This window comes from Carassius carassius, chromosome 27, assembly GCF_963082965.1.
Source record: "Carassius carassius chromosome 27, fCarCar2.1, whole genome shotgun sequence".
In the NCBI taxonomy this organism is placed as follows: Eukaryota; Metazoa; Chordata; class Actinopteri; order Cypriniformes; family Cyprinidae; genus Carassius; species Carassius carassius.
In genome coordinates this window covers 17,033,070-17,059,232 of record NC_081781.1, presented here as the reverse complement: position 1 = coordinate 17,059,232, position 26,163 = coordinate 17,033,070, and the positions used below count along the sequence as shown (strand labels likewise).

General features: G+C 38.0%; 1 protein-coding gene across 2 annotated transcripts in view; it reads left to right on the top strand.

The window, feature by feature from the left end:
* The window catches only part of ppp1r13bb (protein phosphatase 1, regulatory subunit 13Bb), a 57,625-nt gene extending 33,501 nt beyond the window's left edge, over window positions 1–24,124 (top strand). Inside the window, exons 6-19 of one of the 2 annotated variants that reach the window (XM_059512983.1) lie at window positions 5,577–5,678; window positions 8,951–9,125; window positions 10,787–10,983; window positions 11,278–11,442; window positions 11,613–11,802; window positions 13,198–13,347; window positions 16,151–16,275; window positions 16,354–16,834; window positions 19,518–20,254; window positions 21,495–21,632; window positions 21,721–21,854; window positions 21,959–22,125; window positions 22,770–22,969; window positions 23,303–24,124. In XM_059512983.1, the coding sequence (XP_059368966.1) occupies window positions 5,577–5,678; window positions 8,951–9,125; window positions 10,787–10,983; window positions 11,278–11,442; window positions 11,613–11,802; window positions 13,198–13,347; window positions 16,151–16,275; window positions 16,354–16,834; window positions 19,518–20,254; window positions 21,495–21,632; window positions 21,721–21,854; window positions 21,959–22,125; window positions 22,770–22,969; window positions 23,303–23,344 (3,003 nt within the window). In that variant the 3' untranslated portion in view covers window positions 23,345–24,124. The remainder of the gene's footprint in view (window positions 1–5,576; window positions 5,679–8,950; window positions 9,126–10,786; window positions 10,984–11,277; window positions 11,443–11,612; window positions 11,803–13,197; window positions 13,348–16,150; window positions 16,276–16,353; window positions 16,835–19,517; window positions 20,255–21,494; window positions 21,633–21,720; window positions 21,855–21,958; window positions 22,126–22,769; window positions 22,970–23,302) is intronic. The other variant, XM_059512984.1, reaches the window with a different exon arrangement.
* Window positions 24,125–26,163: the final 2,039 nt, after the last annotated feature.

Here is a 26,163-nt window from a genome sequence, read left to right as displayed (position 1 = left end):
AAATGTGCCCAAACTATTGACTATACTGTACTATCATATAGCCTACACACAAAGAATAGTGTCTGATATATCGGTATCAGTCTTTATTTACGTCCTTTTATCGGTATCGGCATCAGCCCCAAAAAACCCATATCGGCCGGGCTCTACTTTCAGAATCTCTAAATTGGCTTTTTAGGAAATAGGATTGTCCCAAGCTTCCATCACTCCAGATTTGAAGCCTCTGGAAGCTCTGTAGCACAATATCTATAGTACATGGCTCTAGGTTCCAAGAGTTATTACCCACTGACCTGCTTCCTTTGTCCTCTGAATAATACTGCTTTGCGGTAGTGACCAATAATGCACATAAAAGCTGTCAAAGACAACAGAAGTACACAGTAGACTTGCGTGGCATATATATATATATATATATATATATATGTATATCTCTCTCTCTCTCAGTTGCATTATCATCAACGTATAGCAAATTACACAAAACATATATTACAACTAACAGTAAACAAATATATTCAGATCTCATGCCTTTTTGGGGGGTGCTTAATAAACTGAAAAACTTTAAATCCAAAGTATGCAGTGAAGTGTTATTTTAGTTTACTTTATTTCTGTACCTGCAAAAACCTACCTAAAAAGCACTGTTTATTTAATATGTATCTTTATTCTGTTGTTTTAATCTAGGCCTGCTGAATGTTAAATGGATAATTTGATGATGTAGCAATAAGACTGCTAGTATAATTTAATGCAGGTGTTTTTGAACTTTGCTGATTTAAAACATCTATTTTGATGCCAAAATTTCAAATAAGAGAGGAAGTAGAATCAGCCAGTAAGTGTTTGTTAAAATCTGTATTGGCCCCATAAAATCCTATTGGTGCATCCCTAATTAATGTTTCACCATGTTAACATCATTATATGGCTTGAGTTAAGGTAGTCTATCTTCTGAATTAAACAGTTTATCGCACAGATTGAAAGCGTGAATCCCATATCTCTCCGTTTATGGGTATTTGTGTGTGTAGAATAATTTTTAGAATAATAATCGAATAATACCCAGCAATCTAATATATAATCAAATAATATGATTATTTTATTATATATCAAATCAAATAATAATATGTCCTTTGATCAAACCATTGACATTCACACCCCATAGTATAGTCCCACCCCGTGATAATGATTTGCAGCCTTCCGTGTAGACATTGGAAATTCAAATGCAAAAGGAATTGCGATTCCATTTGTGTTTTGGCAGGTTACATGCACGATGCAGAGAGAGTGAAAAGGCAAATGTGGTAATTAATACTGCTATTTAAAGGGGTCATATGATGTGATTTAAATTTTTCCTTTCTCTTTGGAGTGTTACAATTTCTTGGTGCATAAAGAAGATAAAAGTCTCAAATCCAAAGAGATATTCTTTATAAAAGTTCAGACTCGTCCACACCCTCCTAAAACTGCTTGTTCTAACACGCCCCCACATCTCTATGTGGGAAGATTTGCATAACGCCACCCAGATGTTCATGCAAAGAAAGAAGGCATACCTTTTTTTTCTCGTTGTAATATTTTTGTTGCCGCTGCTGCCGGATCGGCTTTCACCATGAATGAAGCAGAGTCCATCCCTGGGTCGTCACATGTGGTTGCCACAAGCCCAACGGACGCTCTTTCTAGAATCCGCTGGCCTTGCCATTCTCAAGTCAGCCCACCTGTGCTCACTCAAGCTGGCCTCCACTTGCTCTAGGCCACCAGCCTCCACCCACTCAAGGCCGCGGTGTGTGACTCGGTTTCGTTGAGAAAGCAAAACTACTTTGTTTGGCCTTCCAAAAGAGGACACAATTAGAAATCATGTTTACATTATGTTTATAATGGGTTTTGTGTTTGTCTCGTCACTCTGGCCGTTTTACATACATTTTCAGTGGAGGGACAGAAAGCTCTCGGACTAAATCTAAAATATCTTAAACTGTGTTCAGAAGATGAAAGGAGGTCTTACGGGTTTGGAACGACATGAGGGTGAGTCATTAATTACATAATTCTCATTTTGGATCAATCAGAGCACACCTCGCTTTTCAGACTGATGAGCCTTGTAAAAATCAACACGTTTCAGAAGGAGGGGCATAGAGGAGAAACCATAATGTACAGTATGTAGAAAATGTGTTTTTTGAACCTTAAACCACATAAAGACATTTCATTTCACAAAATACACCATTAAATATTATTTTTAGCAGCATCATTCGACCCCTTTAAATATGACAGGCTCATAACTCGTAAGACATGGGAAATAAAGTTGCAAATGGACTTTCCTTTTTCATTTGGAATGCGAAAAGGCTAACAGTAATGGAAGATTTGCAATTGCATTTGGATTATGTCACAGTTTATGCACCCACATTTGGAAACCGCAATTGAAAATACAATTTGCAATTCCTTTTAAAAAAAGTCCTGAATATTTCTTCTATATTTGACCTCATAGGGCCGATTATTGTTTTAACAAGCATTGAGTTTCTCCCACAGTTGAATGATCTCTTACACCTTCCCTAGAGATCCACGGCCATATTTGTACAACCGCGCTTGGTAAAAAAGGATACAAAAGTGTAAGAGCAGGCTAGATCATGCCATGCAGTCTGACTGAAGGGTATTCTCCACAGAATATCAGAAGAGACCGATGAGTTTTTTTTCCTCCCCAGAACCACCTCAGAAATGGATAATCAGATCAGTCTGTTATATGCTGCTCCTTGTGCCACATTGCCATGGAGATGGGCTCTTTACAACCCATGTGATGTGTCCATACAGAGTTGCCTGTGTGGGTAAACAGAGCCTGACACAATCGGCCTTTAAACCATGAATCATTCCCTAGCAAACTGAGTCAAGTCATTTTGACTTTAATGAAATTTGGAGATCTGCCATGGAGCTTGTGCTTATGGGAACTGCACGCAAATCGTTATCGATCAAGCCTTGAGTATTTTGTGCTGAGGAAGCTGAACTAAAAAAACAGGTAAGTGTTGGTCTTGGTCTTGGTCTCTGTCAGGTACAGAGTTGTTTCAAAGTTGATCATTTACTGAAATGTTGTTTCTAAGCTAGTGTCTTCAGACACATTTGAGCTATAGGCGTAACCGGTGTTTGTAATGTTGTTTGGTCTATATGATATATAGCCTGTTTTAGTCTCAAGAAAAGCCATGGTAGTGGGGAAAAAGTTCAATCCCTCACCCTGATTTAAAATGACAGTTGATTTGATCCAGACCTGATTGGTCTTTCTGCTCCAGGCAAAGGCCACTTTTTTTTTTCCCTCAGCAGTCAAAGGTAAATGTGGCAAAGTAATTGGGCAAATATAAATATATTTTCTACCATTCAAATGTTTTTTTTTGTTTTGTTTTTTATATGTAAGCATTATTATTTGGTCAAAACAATATTATTAGAAAATATTACAATTTAAAATGACTTTTTCAGAGTTTTCTATTTGATTAATATATTAAAATGTAATTTATTCCTGTAGAAGCAAAGCTGAATTTTCAAAAGCTATTACTTTAGTCTTCGGTCACACGATCCTTTAGTCCTTCAGAAATCTGTAATATATTTAATGTTATTTTCCATGTTGAAAACAGTTGAACTTTATATTATCTTATATTTTTATGCATACGTTGTAATTTTTTCAGGATTCAATGAATACAAAGTTCAAAAGTTAATTTTTTTTTATTAATTGTAACATTATAAATGTCTTTACTGTCTATTTTGAAACATTTTCGTCCTTGCTGAATTTTTTTTTAATATTTTATATTATTATTAGTATTGTTATTAATATAATAATTTGTTGTTTGTACATGCTGTTATTTCTATTATGTAGTAACATGTTTTTTTGTACAAAAAAGCAGGTGAGCTTGACAAAGAAAACTGTTTTGTATGATGTCACATATTACTCTATGTACACCTTATTTTTCTGCCTTTTTCTAACCTCCAGTAGCTAAAACCACTCTTATCTTAATAGATTTTGTAATTATATTGGACTGTAAAAACATGGGTGATTTAGGAGGCAATTTTCACATGTAGTGATTTAAAGCATAGAGATCAACAAAAAAAAGAAAAAAGAAATTGTGAGACATGAGCATTGACTATGAGATAATTACAGACATGTTTTCCACCATCACATCATTGTGGAAAAAATACTACCGATGAATTATGGAAATAAATCATGGGATTAACTTGGATAATAATAGATTTAGCCATTGGCTGTAGGTGACCTGGCAATACCAAGTCCACAAACATCACAACAGTATCTTTCTCATGATGTGCGCTCATGCATGTTAATGTTAATGCTGATAGATTGCCATTGAATTCTGTTCCATGATGCATTGATGTGGGTGGCAAATTTTGTCAGAAAAAAATGTAGCATGGTTTCCAACAAAAATATTAAGCAGCGCAAATAGAGACTGGAGTAATATTACTGATAATTCAGCTTTGCATTACAGGAATAAATTACATAGAAAAAAAAATCACAATCTTACTGTTTTGTATTTTTGATCGAATAAATTCAGCCGTGGTGAGCATAAGAAAATATCGAACAAATTAACAGAACCCTAGACTTGGCAGCTCTCAGTGTTTTGTTGTTGTTTTTTTTCAGTTGAAAATAAATTATTGGCATTTAAATTATTTTGAAAATGTGGAATTCTAAAACTTGAAATATTTAAGTTTCTAGGTTGCTAATTAAATACCAGAAAATGTTTAATTTTGACATGTTGTAGTTAACACTGGCAAAAGTGATGAACTTATTTGACTCCAACTTATGTGCCTGATTTCTCCTAGTCCATACATGACCTTAATGACTGACCCAGCTTCAACCTTAAACTGTGTGTGAGTGCACTTGTATGGCTTTTGCTTAGGACGACAGCCCAGAGACAAAACAGACTGCCGGTTTTTTGAGGAAATGGAGGAATTGCTATATTGCCACAGACTTTTGCACAGCATGAACCAGGTATTAAATGGTGTTCTGCTTCAGATTTGACTGAGCCATTCTAAATGCCTTCATTTTATTTCAGAACTATGTTTTATATTCCATGTTCACATCATGTACCGTGCCGCCTTGAATCAACCTCAGTACTGCTTGATTGCTCTAAATGCCAGTCTATCATGGCAGTTGCTATCTGAGTATTTTGTTGCCTTTAATCTTTGCTACACGGCAGTTCTGCTCAGCTGCCATGGTGACACTCTGGCGACAGCTGCAGTAAAGGACAACTTGCTCTTATCTTCCAAAATGCAGATTGACAGAGTGGGATTCTGGGATGCATCTCCGACACAGGCCTGTTTTAGACCTTTTTGGTTAAGTGTCACTATTCCTCTTCATGATGAGCTTAGCAGGTCTACACTAACATTAGCACTCCTGCTATAATTAAGCTCCAAGTGTTTACTTGGCCACAGGTCATTTCACACCCAGCTCTCACTACAATGACCCCTGCAGATACATGCTTGTGTCGGTTTCTCAAAGTCTTCTGTGTCATTTATGGCTGTGGAATTAAACCAGTCATCTTTGAATCCTTGTTTGTGTGCATATACTTGACTGCCCCTCCTCTCTCTCTCTCTCCCTCTCTCTCTCTGTGTGTGTGTGTGTGTAGGTGGGAAACCCTCGCGTGGAGCTCACTCTTTCAGAGCTGCAGGAGATGGCCACTCGTCAGCAGCAGCAAATTGAGGCCCAGCAACAGATGCTTGTCGCTAAGGTAACATGCTCAGATGTGCCCTTTGATGGGCATCTTTTTATAGATCATTGTTTTCATCTGTGTGGGGAATAGATGCAAATATTTCTTTCAGTTAGAATTTGCAGTTGAATCAAACAGTGGCTTTCATTTACTTACTGTCGTTGAAGTGGCATGGTTTCTATTTTGATTTTAATGCTTTTAAAAAAAAAATTTTATAGCCCTTAAGAAGATTGACTATTTGTTTTGACTGTATTGTGGGATTTACCAGTAATTGGCAAATAATGTTGAGTTTTTTCATTGTTTATTGGTCTGCATTTGCCCTAGATACAACTGAACTGGCAGTTGTGAAATGCACAAGTAGTTAGGAGGTGAACGTTAGGATCATTGTACACTTTTTTTGTTATCTTTCAGATATAGTGTAGTATGTAAGAGTCTAGGTTGTAAATCAATTGTCAGTTAATGTATAACTTTATTTAGTACTGTTATTACTGTTAGAAAATGTGAAATCAGTTTCACTAGTGGTTTCAGGCTTTTGTAGCCCACTGTTTTGTCAATTGTGTTTTTAGCATAATGCAATTAATATTTTTTGCTTAGATAGTTTGACTCCAACTATAGATATGAATATTTTCTCCGGTTGTTATTAAATCAAACATTGGTGTTAATACATTGACATTAAATGGTTTCTATTTTGATCTTATGGGTATTATGGATGTCCAGCATAATTTTTTTAGCCTTTAACCAGAGTGATTATTTATTTTGATTGCATGGTTGCTTTTACCAGAAATTGGCAAATCATTATCAATCTACTGTAAATTTGTCCTCTCTAGAACCATGCTTCAGTTGTGTGATGTCTGAATAGCTAGCAGGTAAATAGTAGGGTTATATCTTTGGGAAAGGTGCTTGAGCAGTATATATATATAAATGTTGGTTTTATTTTTCAGATAGAATGTAATTATTAAATCTTTTCGCTTAAAAAATGGTTTAAGTCCGTAACCATTAAAAGGTAAAGCGTAAGCCTACTTTTATTAATTTGAGCCAGCAGGCAACTAAAATTACCAGAGGGTCTTCTACTATTCATTCTAGGGATATGCCGATAACAAATTTTCATGTTGCGATTAATTGCTAATATTATCATGATATTGAAATTTAGTTGGGAAAAAAAAAGTGTTATCATAATACAGTATAACAGGTTTAATGATTTTTTTTTTTTTTTACAACAAAAATAACAACATTTAAAGAGGCCTAAAATAAAGCTATACACAACAAATGTATAGGCTAAATTAAAATTTTTGTACATATTAAAGTCAAAAAGAATTATAAAGACTAATAGGTATCACTTTACAATAAAGTCATTAGTTAACCTTAGTTAATGCATCAGCATTCACAATGAGCAATAGCTACATTTGCAATTACAATTTTTTTTTTAATACTCTTAGTTCATGTCAGCTCATTAAATAACACAGTTGCAACTTGATTTCAAGAATGTGTTATTAAATATTGGAATTACCTAATATTAATAAATATTTAGAAGATTTTTTCATTAGCAATTTGTTAACTAATTAATTAACTAATGTTAACTAATAAAGCCTAATGTAAAGTGACCGAACAATTAAAGAAATCAAAACATGGTTTAACGTCTCATCCGAAAGACAGTGCTTTTTTACAGTATAGTGTCCCCGTCACACTACACTGGGGCATTAGAACCCACACAGACCGCAGGGTGAGCACCTCCTGCTGGCCTCACTAACACCTCCTCCAACAGCAACCTAGTTTTTCCCAGGAGGTCTCCCGTCCAGGTTCTGACCAGGCTTAGCCCTGCTTAGCTTTAATAGGCGACCAGTCTTGGGCTGCAGGGTGATATGGCTGTTAAAGTGTTTTTTTTTTTTTTTAACTTAAATACAATTTAAAAGTACACTGCTTGTTCATATTGTGATATGCAAATAACTAATTAGGTCATTTTCTGAGAAAAACAAAGTGTATTAATGGGTTAAGTATCCCTGTAATTATTCAAAACAGCTGCTTGGTGGGTAAACCTCTAACTTTGTTTATATCATTGTGCAGTGTTATTAGATGTTTTAAGTTACTGACCTCATCTTTGTTTTCCTCAGTGCCATTTATAGGTCATTACAGCAGGTTGTTCGGACCATTATAGGGGAGTTAGTTATGGCAACCACAGGCTGAGGTGGCAAGCTGAACCAAAAAATGGCAATTATGTAGCAAACAACTCTGACATGCTTTGTATGCCGTGGCAGGCATTTTCCTCCATACTAGCGCTAAATTGCTTTGTTTCTTCATTCAACAAAGAACAACATGTGGAATCTGTAGTCACACTTACAGACTGTTCTGGGATCAGCCCCAATGAGAACACAGATCTCAGAGCTGTTTGGATTAATATTGCTGTGAGTCGATGTGCTGTGATGACTGAGCCTCCAGTCATTGAAAGTCCACCATGTGCTATTTTTAGTTTTCTCACTCACTTTGAGACACTGTTTCCATTTCACTGCATCTGTTTCTGTTCCCTGAAGATGCCTTTTTTTTAAATGACTCAAAAACAAAAAAAAAAGCCTAATTGCTTTTATTTTCACTTAGTTACTCAATAAGTCAGCGTTGTAAGCAGCATCTTTTCCCGAAGGACTACTGTTGCTCTTTGTAGCAAATGTCTCCATGCTTGACATTGACAGTAAATCACTAGGTTGTCTATCTTGTGCTGTATTTCGACAAAAAGACAGGATCGTATCATGTGGTCCTGAATGCACTTTACTCAGTTAGGGAACTGTCGATGCCCCGGGCTTAAACAAGCTGTGCTCAACTAATGGCACTGACCTTACAGGGTCTTTATATACAAGCCCAATAAGATACAAAGATGCAAACTCCTCAACTATCAGTGAAAACTCACCATTCTGAGATCAATATATATGTCACCTATAAGATTTGTGTAGATCCAATGAGAAAGTGTTTTTGGTGGTAGTGGGTGTGTGGGGGGGGGGGGTGTCTTTTTACAGTACCATTAGGACCAGTACTTGTAGTCAACCACTTTTAAACACTCCTGTGTGTTTTTGCCTGCTCTGGTTACGAATTACAAAACCACAAGTTTATTCACAATCAACATATGAATACTGACAAAGGAAAAATGTGTAATGGACATGTCGTTTTTGCATTTAATGAAGAAAACATCATGGAGGTGTAAAATAACTAGATACTCTAGATTGTTTAAATATCCCTGGCAATGTTTTATTTACATTTTCCACTGATCTTTTTTGTATGCTCATGTTCTGTATGTATTCTGTCCATAGGAGCAACGGTTGCGCTATTTGAAGCAGCAGGAGCGACGGCAGCAGCAGGCTGTATCTGAGACCGAGAAACTACAGAGGTTAAAGGAGAGGGTGGAGAGTCAGGAAGCCAAACTCAAGAAGATCCGTGCCATGAGGGGCCAAGTGGACTACAGCAAAGTCATCAATGGCAACCTGTGTATGTGCAGTACTTGCTTGACAACTGACTGACAGATTGCTTCATGTTAGCATCTGCATGTGAGAGAGCACTAAGCTTCCAATTGCAACTGCAATCACATGTACACTTAAAAACACATGCCTTAAGGTCAGGATTAGGTCTTTGCTAGTTTGTAAATTGTAATGATCTCACATAATGCCAAATTCTCCCACATACACAGCTCCAGATGGGATAGGATGAGTCTTTTAAGGGCTGTGTTTAAAATGAGATTTTTGTGGATTGTTATCAGTACTTCATTGTAGTATGGTATAGATTTTCTACTTTTTTTCAGGTTTAACCCACAGCTAGGTGGTTTATTCATGTTGTGCCAGCATTTAGGCTATATTATGTTGTTGACAAATGGTGAAGACAATAAAAGTCAGTTTTACTGTATTGAGAGTGAGGAGTCACATGCCGATTTTGGGTTGATTTGGGAGGGGTCTGAGCCGGTCGGCCATGATGGTAGGACACGCTATCAGTTGCCAGGTTCAACGCCTTCAGAACTCCACAGAGACGCGACTAAACATTTCAGAGCTCTTTACTTTTTGCACATTTAATATGTCGGCGGAACAGAGACGGATCTACGAATACGAGAAAGAAATGAAGAAAGTAAAGCAATGCAGAAAGATAAGGCGAAAGAAAGGGGACCTTACAGGAATAAGCTCACACCAAGCGCAAAACAGTGGTATTTGGAGAAGCTCTCAGGCATCCAAAATATCGACCCATACAAGCTCCCAATAACTAAACATACACAGCTTTAGCCTACATCAAAACATGTTGGAAACGTTTGTGTACATTGAACATCTCGTTACAATCTAGTGTTTACGAAACAGTGGCAGTTATTTAAGTTACTTTGCATTTAGCAGACACTTCTTGACCAAAATGACAATGTAATTACAACACGCTAAAACGCATGTGAAGAAACTTACTTTGGCCAGTATAACGCTGTTTTCACCACCTGGAGGCTTGTAGATGGACCCAGCCACAGCAGAAAGCCTCGTAACTTTCCAAAGACTTGTGGGTTTTAAACTGCTGAATGGTGTAGTAACTTACACCAAAAACAAGATAATTCACAATGTCCAACTGTGCGTGGAGGTATGGTCCGGGTCTCTGTGCCATTCAGCTGCAGGGAGCTCGTATGGGTCGATATTTTGGATGCCTGAGAGCTTCTCCAAATACTGCTGTTTTGCTGTTGGTGTAACCTTAAAAAAAACTGTATTCCATTGTTCCTATGTTTTCCAAATGTATCGTGTGAGGTACTGGAGCAGTTTTTAACGCAGCAGTAACTTCCAGGCATGGTAAAACAGTGCGGAATTGCAAAAAACTCCTCTACTACCAAGTTAACAACACATGTAAACAATCCTGTTTCGCCGCTGGTGTCCTGCCAACATGGCGGAGACTGTGATATCGAGGGGAGGGGCTCTGTGCTATGGCGACAACTCCTCATTCTCAATAGAATATATCTGTTTAGCCTGCTAGTTTTGCATTATGCAAGAGCTCCTGTACAACATGTGCAGTCACACATTGCATATTTATTGAACATTAAAACGTAACCCCATAGTAATGGAGAAAGTATGTCGGCTCATGTATGCTTGTGTTTGCATGCAAGTGTACATGTGTATAACTCAGCTGTGGTCTGTTAGCCGCAGAGATCGAGCACATCAGTGGGCTGTTCCAGGACAAGCAGGCAGAGCTGCAGGCAGCCGTCTTGAGGGTGGATCAGCTCAGCCAGCAGCTGGAGGATCTGAGGAGAGGCAAACTAAATGGCCTGCAGACCCTCGGGGGTCAGGTCACCGGCACCGCTGCCCTGGAGCTCCGCAAACTGTACCAGGAGCTGCAGGTATGACCACACACTCAAATCAAGAGTTTAATCTCATTCAAGAGATTTGTTGTGGTGATTTTTCACCATAAAATATTAAAAGAACCTAGACAACTTTTAATAATGCATTTTCTTTCCTCTTTTTTTTGCAACAAAGTTTTGCTGGTTTTGATATAGGACGCTTTCTGCAAATAGGGTGTGAAATGTATAAATTATCATTTATTATTCTGTGTATTTCTGTGTTACAAGTATGTGCCTGTCATTTCTATCAATTATAATATTGATCATTACTTTGCTGTTTTTTTTCCCAATCAGATACGCAATAAGCTGAATCAGGAGCAGAATAGTAAACTTCAGCAGCAGAAAGAGCTGTTGAATAAGAGAAACATGGAGGTGACACTGATGGACAAGCGTATCAATGAGCTCAGAGATCGACTTTACAAGAGAAAAGCTGATGCACGTCAAAAAGAAAACCTTCCAGTAAGGCCAAGAGTTCAAGGATCACTCATTCATGCTTCCTAGTTTAATTTGCTTAGAATCTTGTTCAGAAACCAGACATCTGGAGACCAAACCTGGAGCTTTGGAAAGATTTTACATTTCAGATAATCTAATTTCCTTTTTCCCATTTTTCCTTTCCCCACTTCCTGTAGCTGAATAGAGTAAACGGTCCTCCCTCTCCCCAGCCGGGTCCCGGAAACACCAGCCGTGTGGCTGCTGTGGGACCCTACATCCAAGTCCCGATGCCAGGCAGGCAGGAGGGTTATGCAGTGCCCCCTGAACCTCTCAAACCTCAGTCACTGGGTGTTAACACCCCACCCAACCATGCCCGCTCCAAATCAGGTCAGTCCATAAACACTGATGTCTACAAGATAATGTCATACATTTATTTGGAATGAGATTGTACCAAATAAATGGTACTCTTTTTGCCTATGTATTTGAATCCTACATTGTGAGTCATCATTCAAAATCTGCACTATAGTAACACTTTATTTGCAAATATCACTGTTTTGATCAGTCTTTATTTAGGTCTACATTTAGTCTTGCACATCCAGACTTATCAGCCAAGTCAGCTGATTTCTGCCAATAATGCTCACTTAGCCATTTAAAGTAAACAACCACATTTTATTTTGTTCTCACTTGATGTTTGTTCAATTAATTGTTAATAGACCAGCAAGCAATGAAGTGTATTCAGATAATGCTGCAACGATCTTAGAGCATTTGATCACCCAAAAGTAACAAGCACCAATTATTTGACAGACACAACTTATAAAGAAATAGTTATGCTTGCCATAGCTTGCCTCAAACTAAATCTGATGATCTTTTGAACTTTGATAAATCCAGTAACTAATTATTCCTCAAAAATAAAAAATAAAAATACAAAAATAATCCATCCACTAGTCTCATGTCAGTAATTTTGTGATGGACTGTGTAGCAGGCCAGGCAGTAAATCAGTTTGAAAGCGTGTCTAAAGCCCAAAGTATACTTAAGTTTTGACGTAAACACTTAATGTATGCGTAAATCTAAACGGCATATACTGCGTTTAGTATCCTTACATGAACATAGGTACTTTGTCTGCCCCGTTTCTCTCTAGGAGTTATGAATAAATGTCTTTGTACTAAAATTGCAGGTCTCTCTTTGCTCCTTCAGACAAGCGTTCATCAACTCTTAAAAAATGTCTTAAATAGTTTGTTGTTGTACTGACTCTTTCATTTCTGTTTTGACTGTGAAACAATGGCTATTGCTAGTGTTGCCACCTTGTGGACCAACTATGCTGATGATCAAATTTATGTCATGCATGCTAACTAGTGTACGAGTTAAAACCAAAGTATAATTTGGGCTTAATAAGATTGAGACTAGCTCCTACAATGATGTTCTGTTGAGTGCTACAGCATTTCAATTGCTCAAACAGCAGAGAATGTTGCTAACAACTCCAGGGTCATGGACTCGATTCCCAAGGAATGCATAATCTAATTAAATATATACCTAGAAAGAAAGTCACATGTAAATAAAGTGGTTTGGTACTTCTCTTAAAGACCACAGCATGTATCCTATCACTTCCTGCGTGAGTTCCTTCTCTTCAACTGCTGTTTGTTTATGAAGTTGATTTCTCATTTTCTTCACTTCTAACCTCTTGTGTTGTTTCTGCTCTGTGCTGTGCATACGTGTATGTGTGTGTATCTCTTTTCTCTTTCCTGTTCCTGTACTTTGATGCTGTGGGATTTGTGGGGGGGTTAGATGAAGTGAGAAAGCCTCCCGGCCCCTGGAAGGTCTCTGATTTAGACATCATAGTGGACCCGATTGCTCCACCCCCTTCAGAGCCCCGCCCAGGCCCTGGGGCTCCACCCCCAGTCACCGGCTCTGCGGCAGAGTCGGACAGCGCTTCTCGTGAGTGGGAAGGTGTCTGATAGACGGCAGGAGGAATGGCCTATGAACCTTAATCAGTGTATTGAGAAGGATCAAAGCAGTCTTAGTGTGGCTTGTTACTGTCACCCATTAAAGTTCAATATGCTCCTTAGATCATCTCAAATCATGCTGGAGAACATGATTATCAGGTTTAACACAAAATTGTGGAGTTCATGCAGCTTGATTGCTGCTGTCATTAAAGCAAAAGAAGGACAATCCAAATACTAAGACATTTTGAAATTCATGTTTGTTTATTTTTATTTTACTCTATTTTTATGCGGATAATATGCACTACCGTTCAGAAGTTTGGGTTGGCAAGATTTTTTTTTTTGCACATTACCATGCTGCATTTATTTAATCAACAAAACCATTAATATTGTAAATATTACAACATAAAAACTGTTATATATTTAAAGTTTTCAGTATCAAATGATCCTTTAGAAATCATTCTGATATGCTGACTTGGCACTAAGAAACATTATTATTATAATTATTATTAAAAACAAATTATACCACTTTTTTGTGGAAATCATGCCATGTTTTTCAGTTTTCAATAGTTGATTTAATATTCAAAAAAGCAGCATGTTTCTGAAATGGAAATTAGTTGTGGGACTTTTACAGAGATTATTTAACTAACTTTATCTAAGCAGTAGGAGTAATTCTGTTCAAGTTCCTATCCATGTTTTTAAAATTGCACAATGTCAGTTTTCCAGACAAAACATGGCTTAAGGCAGAAGTCAAAATTATAAGTTTTTCATGAGCAGTGGAGCATTATACAGTGTTGGAAATATTTATTTGATCCCCTGCTGATTTTGTAAGTTTGCCCACTCACAAAGAAATGAAGGATCTGTAATTTTAAGGTAGGTTTATTTTAACGGATAGAGACAGAATATCAACCAAAAAATCCAGAAAAACACATTATATAAAGGTTAGATATGTATTTGCATTTCAGTGATTGAAAGAAGCATTTGATCCTCTAACAACCTGCAAGAATTCTGGCTCCAACAGATTGGTTATGTGCCCATGTGGAACACAGATTCGTCCTACCATTTTAAGAAGTTACTCCTAATGTTAGCTCATTAGGTTTATAAGACATCTGTCCACACAGTCTGTATCTTCCATTCCAACCATTCCCACCACCTGGGCAAGACCAAAGAGCTGTCAAAGGATGTCAGAGACAAGATTGTAGATCTGCACTTAAGATCAATTTAAAGTTGGGACCACAGTCACCAAGCAAAACACTGGTAACACACTACGCCACAATGGACTGAAATTCTTCAGCGCCTGCGAGGTCTGCTCAAGAAGGCACATGTACAGGCTCATTTAAAGTTTGCCAAAGAACATCTAAATGATTCAGAGAAGGCTTGGGAGAATGTGCTGTGGTCAGATGAGACCAAAATTGAGCTCTCTGTCATTAACTCCACTCGACGTGTTTGGAGGGAGAGAAATGCTGACCATGACCCCAAGAACACCATCCCTACAGTCAAGCACAGAGGTGGAAACATTATGCTTTGGGGCTGTTTTTCTGCTAAAGGGTACAGACGACTTCACGGTATTGAGGGATGAGAACCTCCTTCCCTCATCCAGAACACTGAAGATGGGTCATGGATAAGTCAGTATGGATTACAAAGACCTAAAACATAGACAACAAAGGAGTGGCTCAGGAAGAATCACATTAAGGTCATGGAGGCGCCTAGCCAGTCTCCTAACCTCAATCCTATGAAAAATATGTGGAGGGACCTGAAACTTCGAGTTGCCAAACAACAGCCAAGAAACCTTAAGGATTTAGAGAGGATCTGTGAAGAAGAGTGGACCAAAATCCACGAGATGTGTGGAAACCTGGTGACCAACTACAAAAAAAAAAGAAAAACGTCTTCTGTGCTTGCCAACAAGGGTTTCTGCTCCATTTACTAAGTCATGTTTTGCTTGAGGATCAAATACTTATTTCACTCACTGAAATGCAAATCAATTTCTAACCTTTTATATATTGTGTTTTCTGGATTTTTTTGGTTTGTATTCTGTGTCTATCCATTAAAATAATCCTACCATAAATATTACAGGCCCTTTCTTAGTAGGCAAACTAACAAAATCAGCAGGGGGTCAAATAAATATTTTCCCCACTGTACTAGATCACTCTGATCAATTACATTCACCCTTGTTTATTTGCTCTTTACTGCCATTCAATACGAGGTAGATTGTGTGAGGTCTCATGAGTGAGAGTGAATCTATGTGCTGGGATGAGAAAATCCTCTACCCTGATAAGGTTCACTGGGCTCTCTACCTCTTCCTCTGTACATTTAAACTCACTAAATTACTAGCTCCATTTCATCATTCTCTAACATTCAGCTAACTTGTTGTCTTAACACGAATTGCACACACATAATAGACAGAGAAGTTAAGTCTGTAGAGTGATGGCTCAGTCAGTTTGCTTTAATCAGTCTTTCTTTGTTTGGCTTGAGTTTTATTTGAACTGACTTTTTTATGCTCTGTTGAAGTCAAGATATCATGCAGTTGACTCAGCTTAGAATTAAAGTAAAAAAAAAAAAATAGAAGTCACCTGAGCTGTTCTTGTAGATGTGAGACAAATTCCAGACAAACTTGTTTTTTCATATGCAAGACTGTTATACTTCATGTCTCCTAACTCAAGAACATACCTAGACATCTTTAGAAGTCATGTCTATTATATTAGCAATGCAGTTTGTCACTGTTCTACTAATAAATGTGCTTGTTAGGGGTTCTCTCATGTCTGATCTCATATCAATGCTTCCTTTCTTTCCATTTTCAGCAAATGATGCCGGTTGGCCCACCCTCAACAAGAGCAACCCATCAGTAAAAGCACCTGACTGGAAGGAGTCTGGAACAGACACGACCAGTAAAACAGCATCACCTGCAGGCACTCCTGGAGATAAGGTACGTCTAACTTAAATCCACACACACAAATAAGTCGCTGTCTTACAAATTAACTGTGATTTCAATGTTTTATTTCAGGATTCCAGTAAAATGGGCTTGGCTCCTCCTCTCAGTAAGCCCCAGCCACCCCCTTACGGAGCCCATACCATCAACCATCCCCTCTCGTCTGCCAACTCTGGTTCCACCAGCTCTTTGGACCGACGCAAGGATGTTCCTCTCAGACCGGTGCCCAGCCTACCCACCAACCCACCGCCGCAGCCAGCCTGGCCCCGCGTTCCCCCTGCACCCACCGGCTCTTCCTCTCAGCAGATCCAGCAGCGCATTTCTGTGCCCCCCAGTCCCACCTTCCAGCCCAGTCCACCCTTTTTCCCCCCCAGTGAGAGGCCAGACCCTCCTCTGGCTGTAGCGGTAAGGCCGTTCATCCCCGATAAGGGCTCCAGACCGCAGTCACCCAGAAAAGGCCCAGCTACTATGAACTCAAGCTCCATCTATCATATGTACCTACAACAAGCAGCCCCCAAGAACTACCCTCTGAACATCAAGCCCGCAGTCAAAGCAGGTACATATCAGAACATTATTTAATATTAAACTTCAAATTTCTACTTATCCTGACAGTATATGTTCTCAGTTAAAAAGAAGTTAAAAGAACCTTCAGTCTTTTGTTACTGGGAGATCACATCAGGATTGGGTATTGATACAGATCTTAAATGTAAAATTATAACTTGGTACTTAGTAAAAATATTAGATAACACTTTGTTTTAAAGACCAATTCTCACTATTATGTAGTTGTTTATGCTTGGCTGTTTTTAAATAATTAGAAAGCTCATATTAATGCCTTATTCTGTATGACCTTATTCTAGACCCTTTAATTCTACCCCAACAAAAACTTTAAAACTAAACTTAACAACTGTGTTACCAACTATTAATGAGCAGTAAATTAGGAGTTTAATGAGGGTAAACTTAATTGATATTTAATAGTTATTAGTGAATGTGTGTTCCCTTATCTAAAATATTGCCAAATATGAATAAAAATGTGTATTCTTTGAAATATTTAAATTAATGATATAATTTACATTATAAATATTATATAAATATATTTTGTAATTTTACTTTAATTGTAAATTAATGTACAGCTCTGCAGATAACAAATTAAGGCAGTTATAAAGTTATAAAAACTAAAATAAACGCATGAAAACTATAGTAGAGAAAGGGTTCTGGATGCACCTATAAAGTACAACCCGAATTCCGGAAAAGTTGGGACATTTTTTAAATTTTAATAAAATGAAAACTAAAAGACTTTCAAATCACATGAGCCAATATTTTATTCACAATATAACATAGATAACATAGCAAATGTTTAAACTGAGAAAGTTTACAATTTTATGCACAAAATGAGCTCATTTCAATTTTGATTTCTGCTACAGGTCTCAAAATAGTTGGGACGGGGCATGTTTACCATGGTGTAGCATCTCCTTTTCTTTTCAAAACAGTTTGAAGACGTCTGGGCATTGAGGCTATGAGTTGCTGGAGTTTTGCTGTTGGAATTTGGTCCCATTCTTAACTTATATAGATTTCCAGCTGCTGAAGAGTTTGCGGTCGTCTTTGACGTATTTTTCGTTTAATGATGCACCAAATGTTCTCTATAGGTGAAAGATCTGGACTGCAGGCAGGCCAGGTTAGCACCCGGACTCTTCTACGACGAAGCCATGCTGTTGTTATAGCTGCAGTATGTGGTTTTGCATTGTCCTGCTGAAATAAACAAGGCCTTCCCTGAAATAGACGTTGTTTGGAGGGAAGCATATGTTGCTCTAAAACCTTTATATACCTTTCAGCATTCACAGAGCCTTCCAAAACATGCAAGCTGCCCATACCGTATGCACTTATGCACCCCCATACCATCAGAGATGCTGGCTTTTGAACTGAACGCTGATAACATGCTGGAAGGTCTCCCTCCTCTTTAGCCCGGAGGACACGGCGTCCGTGATTTCCAACAAGAATGTCAAATTTGGACTCGTCTGACCATAAAACACTATTCCACTTTGAAATAGTCCATTTTAAATGAGCCTTGGCCCACAGGACACGACGGCGCTTCTGGACCATGTTCACATATGGCTTCCTTTTTGCATGATAGAGCTTTAGTTGGCATCTGCTGATGGCACGGCGGATTGTGTTTACCGACAGTGGTTTCTGAAAGTATTCCTGGGCCCATTTAGTAATGTCATTGACACAATCATGCCGATGAGTGATGCAGTGTCGTCTGAGAGCCCGAAGACCACGGGCATCCAATAAAGGTCTCCGGCCTTGTCCGTTACGCACAGAGATTTCTCCAGTTTCTCTGAATCTTTTGATGATGTTATGCACTGTAGATGATGAGATTTGCAAAGCCTTTGCAATTTGACGTTGAGGAACATTGTTTTTAAAGTTTTCCACAATTTTTTTACGCAGTCTTTCACAGATTGGAGAGCCTCTGCCCATCTTTACTTCTGAGAGACTCTGCTTCTCTAAGACAAAGCTTTTATAGCTAATCATGTTACAGACCTGATATCAATTAACTTAATTAATCACTAGATGTTCTCCCAGCTGAATCTTTTCAAAACTGCTTGCTTTTTTAGCCATTTGTTGCCCCCGTGCCAACTTTTTTGAGACCTGTAGCAGGCATTAAATTTTAAATGAGCTAAGTGGATAAAAGTGTAAAATTTCTCAGTTTAAACATTTGCTACGTTATCTATGTTCTATTGTGAATAAAATATTGGCTCATGTGATTTGAAATTCCTTTAGTTTTCATTTTATTAAAATTTAAAAAACATCCCAACTTTTCCGGAATTCGGGTTGTAATATGCTTAGAGTAAAAGGTCGCTCTTGGGATTCTAAGAAAGTATTATTCATGCAGTAATACAATAAAATAAAGAGTCTATGTTTTTACATAGACAATGTTCATTTTGGACCCATCTTGTGTTTTTTTAAAAAAAGGCTAGATGCAGTGCGACAGAATGGAGCAGAATGCTGGTGTCTCACAGCGCATTTTAACTTGACACAACGTCTTTAAAAATGCACCACACACAGCAAGAAATATAGAAAAAACAGCTAGAAACATTGCAGCGGTCAACAATGCCCTTGTAGCAAAAATAATTGAAAAACCGCACAGACAGATACAATAGAGTATAGTATAATATGTGAATGAAGTGGTTTATTTCTTAAGTGTGTTTTATTTGTAACTATTTTGTTCTTCTTTTTTTCTCCAGTATATGGTAAGCCAGTCCTGCCTCCCAGCTCTACGCCCCCATCTCCCTTACTTTTTGGAGGCTCTGGGGCCTTTCCTGCCCTGCAGGGTCCAGGAGGAGACATGTTGGATGTTGAGCTGGAACTTGATGGTCAAATGATGGGTATTCCTGAGCCACCCCCACCCAATGTGGACCACATCCCACGACCTCTCAGCCCCACTAAACTCACACCTATGGTGCACTCCCCTATGCGCTACCAGAGCGATGCTGAGCTGGAGGCCTTGCGCAAAAAACTGGCCAATGCTCCACGACCGCTTAAGAAACGCAGCTCGATTACGGAACCAGAGGGTCCCAATGGGCCAAACATCCAGAAACTTCTCTATCAGCGGTTCAACACCCTGGCTGGAGGGATAGAAGGAGGAATGGATGGTGTGAGTGGAAGTGGAGGAGTGCCTCCATTCTACCAGCCCTCCGTGGCCACAGGTGAAATGCTCTTTGATGCAGACAATGGGAATCAACCTTCAGAAACACCCATCGTACCCTCCGAGGGCGCTGTTGCTGAGGATGTTGTCCCGCAAGCTGATGCCAACGATAATGAGCCCCCAGAGCAAGCGGCTGAGACGCTGACCCCTCCTGCACCAGAACCGTCAGAAGACAATAACAATAATCCTGCAGAAACATTAGCAATTTTGCCGAGTCCTGTAGCTGAGGCTGGCACACCTGAAGAAGCAGACACCTGTCCCTCATCCCAGCCCACGGTCAGTTCACTGATACACAGCCTCAAACAAAATCAATCTTGTCTATGAATCATCTTTAGTTCTAAACCCATTTACATCTCATTTTCTGCACTGCAGTTTAAGCCTTTTGGCAAATATAATAATCATTATTATTGCATAATAATATATTGTTTTTAAGATAGTATTTAACAATTCAATATAAAGATTTCATATATATATATTTATTTATTTATTTATTTATTTAAATTTGGTGACTTAAAATTGAAATCAGAATGTCACCTTTTTCTTATCTCTCAAATCTTCAATTACATCATCAATTATTTTTAATTGCTTTTTTGTGTGTAAAAATAATATTAAAATATTAAAATGTTAAATATTTACTAACCCATTTCAAATTACAAATGAGAAAGTATCTGATCAAATTAAGATTTTTTTGTTAATTTTGCCTGTTTTTGTCACATCTAGTAGGTTTCTCATAATTCGGGTAACAACGCAAATGTTACAGACATACTACATTACTGTTCGAAAGTTTGGGGTCAGTAATAGAAAATAATACTTTTATTCAGCTAGGATACATTAAGCTGAGGAATATTGGCTCTAAATACATTTATAATGTTACAAAAGATTTCTATTTTTAATAAATGTTGTTCTTTTAAATGTTCTATCAAAAAAAAACTGAAAAAAATGTATCATGGTTAACTAAATATTAAGCAGCAAATCTATAATAAGAAACAATTCTTGAGCAGCAAATCAGCATATTAGAATGATTTCTGATTACATTTTAAAAGAGATTGAAAAAGAAAAAGAAAAAAGTAATTTATAGTAATAATTCACATTTCTGTTTTTGATCAAATAAATGCATCCTTTGTTATCATAACCCTTTCAAAAACATGAAAGAAATCAACCCACACTTTGGAACATGGTGTGTGCTACAACGTACAGCAGTATAAATACATGAAATATCACTTATGTTCACATTTCCCTTTCTAGTTTCCATCTCCTCTTACAATGACAATTGCTCTCATTTGCTGTATCAGAAAGCCACATTAAGTTTTACAATAAGGCCTTGTTAATGTGTGTACATCATTAGTAGCTGATACACGTTAGATGCACAAGATATCTACAACAGTGTCTGAACAAACCATTGAGATCATATTGCTTGCAACAGTGTGGAGGATGATCAGTCCTAAAGAGCAGATTTGAAAAGCAAATCAGATTTTGTGCTGTGTGAACAAAGCCTAATGGTCCATGTCCTGAACAGGGCAAACGCACGAACCTAAAGAAACCCGACTCGGAGCGGACGGGTCACGGCCTTAGAGTGAAGTTCAACCCACTCGCTCTGCTGCTGGATGCCTCACTGGAGGGCGAGTTTGACCTTGTACAAAGGATTATCTATGAGGTATGCCATGTTGAATACACTTTACACGCTGCTTCATTTTGCCCATTTTTAATTTACAAATTCTTATTGAATTCCTCTCATTTTAAAGGTTGACAATCCCAGCACCCCTAATGATGAGGGCATTACTCCCCTCCATAATGCAGTGTGTGCCGGGCACCACCATATCGTCAAGTTCCTGCTGGACTTTGGTGTTAATGTGAATGCAGCTGACAGTGATGGCTGGTGAGAAAACTTTGATGGGTCTGTCAGTGTGAAAGAGCTTGATCAGTCTGTTCAGACTAACAGGTGTTGAGTACACACCCAGTGACGTGTGTTTGTGTGTCTAGGACGCCCTTGCACTGTGCCGCCTCTTGTAACAGCGTGCACCTGTGTAAGCTGCTGGTGGAGTCTGGTTCTGCCATCTTTGCCACCACTATCAGTGATGTGGAGACGGCAGCAGACAAATGTGAGGAGATGGAGGAGGGTTACATACAGTGCTCACAGTTTCTCTATGGTAAGAGTGCCTTTTGATCTATGGGGCTCATATTGAGATCAATGTTGAATCTAATGCGAAAATGGAGGCAGTTTTTAGGATCAAATATAAATGCAGGTTACTCTACAAAAGTTTGAGAGACTTAACTCTGTTTATGAAAATCTCTGTATAAGATGACAATGTCAAACCAAAAAAGAACTAAAATGCTTTTTTACAAACACAAATAAACTTCACTTTGATATTTACTGATTTTATAGATCTATTTTGAATAAATGTCATTGAAAGTTCTCATTGTATTTACACTGCTTTAACCAGCAGATGTCCTCAGAGTACAGAGTTTAGAGCGCTTAGAAATTGAAATCGCCTGATTCAAAAAAGTAAAAAGCCTCTTTTTTCATCACTACTTGCCCATTGTCCAGCTTTTAGGCATAATTAATGTAAGAATTCTCCAGATATCCCATTAACATATCACATTCACTACCATTCAAATGTTTTGAGTCAGTATATATAAGAAATACATACTTCTATTCAACGAGGACATATTAAATTTATAATAAGTGACATTAGAGACAATTTTACAAAATATTTCTATTTCAAATAAATCCTGTTCTTTTGAACTTTCTGTATATTTCCTTGCCTTAAGTCCTTTTTCTCTGTGTTTACAGGTGTGCAGGAGAAGCTGGGAGTGATGAATAAGGGAGTTGTGTACGCGCTGTGGGAGTATGAGGCTCAGAGCGCAGATGAGCTTTCCTTTCAGGAGGGTGATGCCATTACTGTCCTACGCAGGAAGGACGATACCGAGACTGATTGGTGGTGGAGTAAACTCAATGACAAAGAGGGCTATGTGCCACGGAACGTATTAGGGGTAGGTGCACACACGGGATATAGCTTTAGAGTATTCCTGTGATGCAAACCTCAATGTTCAGCAGCCATTACTCTATTTTCACTGTCACATGATCCTTCAGAAATGATTCTTATAACATGATTTGCTGCTCAAGAAACATTTCTTCTTTTTATCATTTGTGCTGCTAAATATTTTAGTGGAAACCATAAAGGTTTTTTGATGAAAAGAACAGCATTTATCTGAAATCGAAATCTATTGTAACAATATAAGTATTTTACACTTTTGATAAATTTAATGAATCCTTCTTGGATATATATATATTTTTAATGATTTTTATTATTTGATTCTCTGTAGCTTTACCCCAGAATAAAACCATGTCAGAGGTCTCTGGCGTAACTGTCTCGTGGGTGACCGACCGGACTGATGTCTCGAGGTATTGAACCTCCGTCTTTCACCTCTGTGTGCCACTTGGACCACAGAAGGGGTGAAGCTGCTAAACCCTGAACCAGGAGGCACTTTTAACCGCACTACTCAAACACACTCTCCAGTGAACACCAGGCCAAACAAGCAGCCTCAGGTTTCTCGGTCTGCCCCCATCAGCTCAGCCTCCAGGCCTCCGTATCTCCTACTCCACTCCTCACATACTCTCTTGTATCCATGTAATATGTATTATAGCTGTACATCACACCTTGGGGATCAAGCATTAATCACTTTGACAAGAGCTTTTCTTTATTTGTAGTTCCTTACCCATGATGCTTTGATGAGAAGACCAGGTTAGGCAGTGCTCTTTGTCAGAGAGAGATTCTGTATACTTGGAATTGAACTGGATGAATGAGAGCTGAGGTCATGTAAGCTTGTATGTGATTTTTATAGCTCATTTACAAAAACGAGTGTATAAACTGGAAGTATATGAGAGCAGAGAATAAAATATAAATAGTTTGCGATTATTCTGATCTATGACTGAGGAATCCCATAAACTGATGGGCATATATATGATTCATAAAGGTGCATATAAGTTAGTGTTTGTGTTGTGTGTGGGATTTATGTATGAGTGTTGTTGTTTTTTCCAACTGCAGTGAGCATCGTACATAAGTGTGAAGTGCTGAGAAGAGTTTTTCACAGTATAAGAGTGTGTAAATTGTTAGAAAGATTGAGATGAACAATCAGAACCATCATAAAAACAGTAAGTATTTAGCTTACAGTGTCTTACACTATTCGTGTTTTCAGTTTGTTGGCTATAGACGCTTTGGCTAGTGTCACAGCTCTGATGAATTAAGCTGAAAATTTTCTCTGCATTTACATTTATTTTAAACTTGTTTTGTTTTTAAATGTTTCTTTATATTATACCAGCCCATTCCACTCCACTCTAGTTTCTAGTCATGTGAAATGATTTTTATATTCTGCCGTTAAGGCATTGAATAGCTTTATTGTGTAGTTTAACCTTGTAAATACTGATGAGGACAGGAGAGGAGACCTGCTTGACTCAATGCTGTTTGACTAAACTGTCCGTGTGGGCTTCTGTGAAACACAGTGACTCGCACCTTATGTTCTATACATGACAACACAATAAAAATACATGAGTCTTAGCAGGAAATTGTGTCACTTTGTGTTGTGCTCATTGCTCAGTCTCTCCCTCTCTGCTTTTGCTTTGGAAATCGATTTTAGAATCCAGTTTTATGCTTTTCAGTGGCCTAAAACAGCCAACGTTGTAGTCGTATCTGGTTGCAAGAAGCAATTGACAGTTGATGGAAAGTATATATTGAGGTAAGATAATCAGATAAAAGTTTTTTTTAGCTAAAAGCAAAGCAGTATTTGGTGCACAATAAATTCAAGCCCTGTATTCAAATGCAACTATGGACACTAGTACCATACCATCATTACTTCAGAGTTCAGTGGAACCGATGCTTAGGGGAAACGCACCCCAGCTCTCATACTGCGTAATAACATCATGCTGTAGCTCTACCAACTGAAGAGTTCCGTTTCAATGCTTCTCCTTCTGCAATTATCAAGTGCTCCTGAATATGTTAATTAGCTTGAAGCTGAACTTTGTAGGAAGGTAGATCTCCAGGAACAGGATTGGGCACACCTGCTGTAGGTTGTTATCATGATGGGTCACGAGTCAAATACTGAAAATCCCTAATAGAGAATACAAATCGAGATGCATTTAGAGCTAAGATTAATTTACTTGAATGACAAAACCCCAAGATTAGAAGATGATTAATTTGATTTTGGCATGTTACGTTCTTAAAACATAATTCATTTTAATCATCTATCCAATCAGGAAGAATCTGAGCTAATGTGCAATGAAGGAAATGCATAGAAAGTTCGAAATTATTTGGCCCGGATGTTTTTTAATTAGCCGCAATAGGTTCGAACTAATAATCTGGCAATTAACTTTGTGTATTTTAAATTAAATAGCTAAATATTTTTTTTTATCATTCAGCTAAAATATAAATTGGTGGCTGAAGTTGTATTTAGGTCACATGGTGCGCGTTACTTTTCCCTGCGTTGTCATAGTCTGGCCAATCCCAGAAGTTTTTTTTTTTTTTTACTGGTTAAGGCTAATTTCATAGAGATTGAGCCTTTATTCAATGTTGGTGTTACCCAACAACCCAAAATAGTATATACACAATTAAAAAAAATATATCGAAGAGTTTACCTTCGTGGTTCAAACGTCTCAGAAACAAAAATTACACTGCTTTCTTCCAGCGTTGACTAAACGTGTCAGGAAGACTACTTTAATGTTTGTATGGTACGCTGCATTCATTGTTTCAACTCAAAGCCAGAATGAAAAACCACCAAACAAGCAATATAAAGATGCGTACCTGCATGGCTATTTTGGATGCATCTCTCATGGACACTAGATGGCAGTACAAGACAGTTTTGACAGCAACTTCTTAAAAGGGTGGTATTTTTCTTCAAGCCTACGCCATTTATAAAAGCGAAGAAATAATTCAAAATGTAAAAAAAAAAAAAAAGCCTAGAATACTTTATAAAATGCAAAAGAGAGCCACAGTCTCGGTTTCTGAGATTATGGTTTCTCTAAAGCAAATAATGACCTTAGTCCACCTATGAAATAACCTTAAAGTGCAGGGATTATCCTACAGGTTATAAACACACCAAGTTAAAAACCACATTTAACAAGTCTGTAAATACAAACTTAGCCTCCAAAAAAGGCTAGAACACCACCTAAACATCAGTGCCTTTGTTTCTGG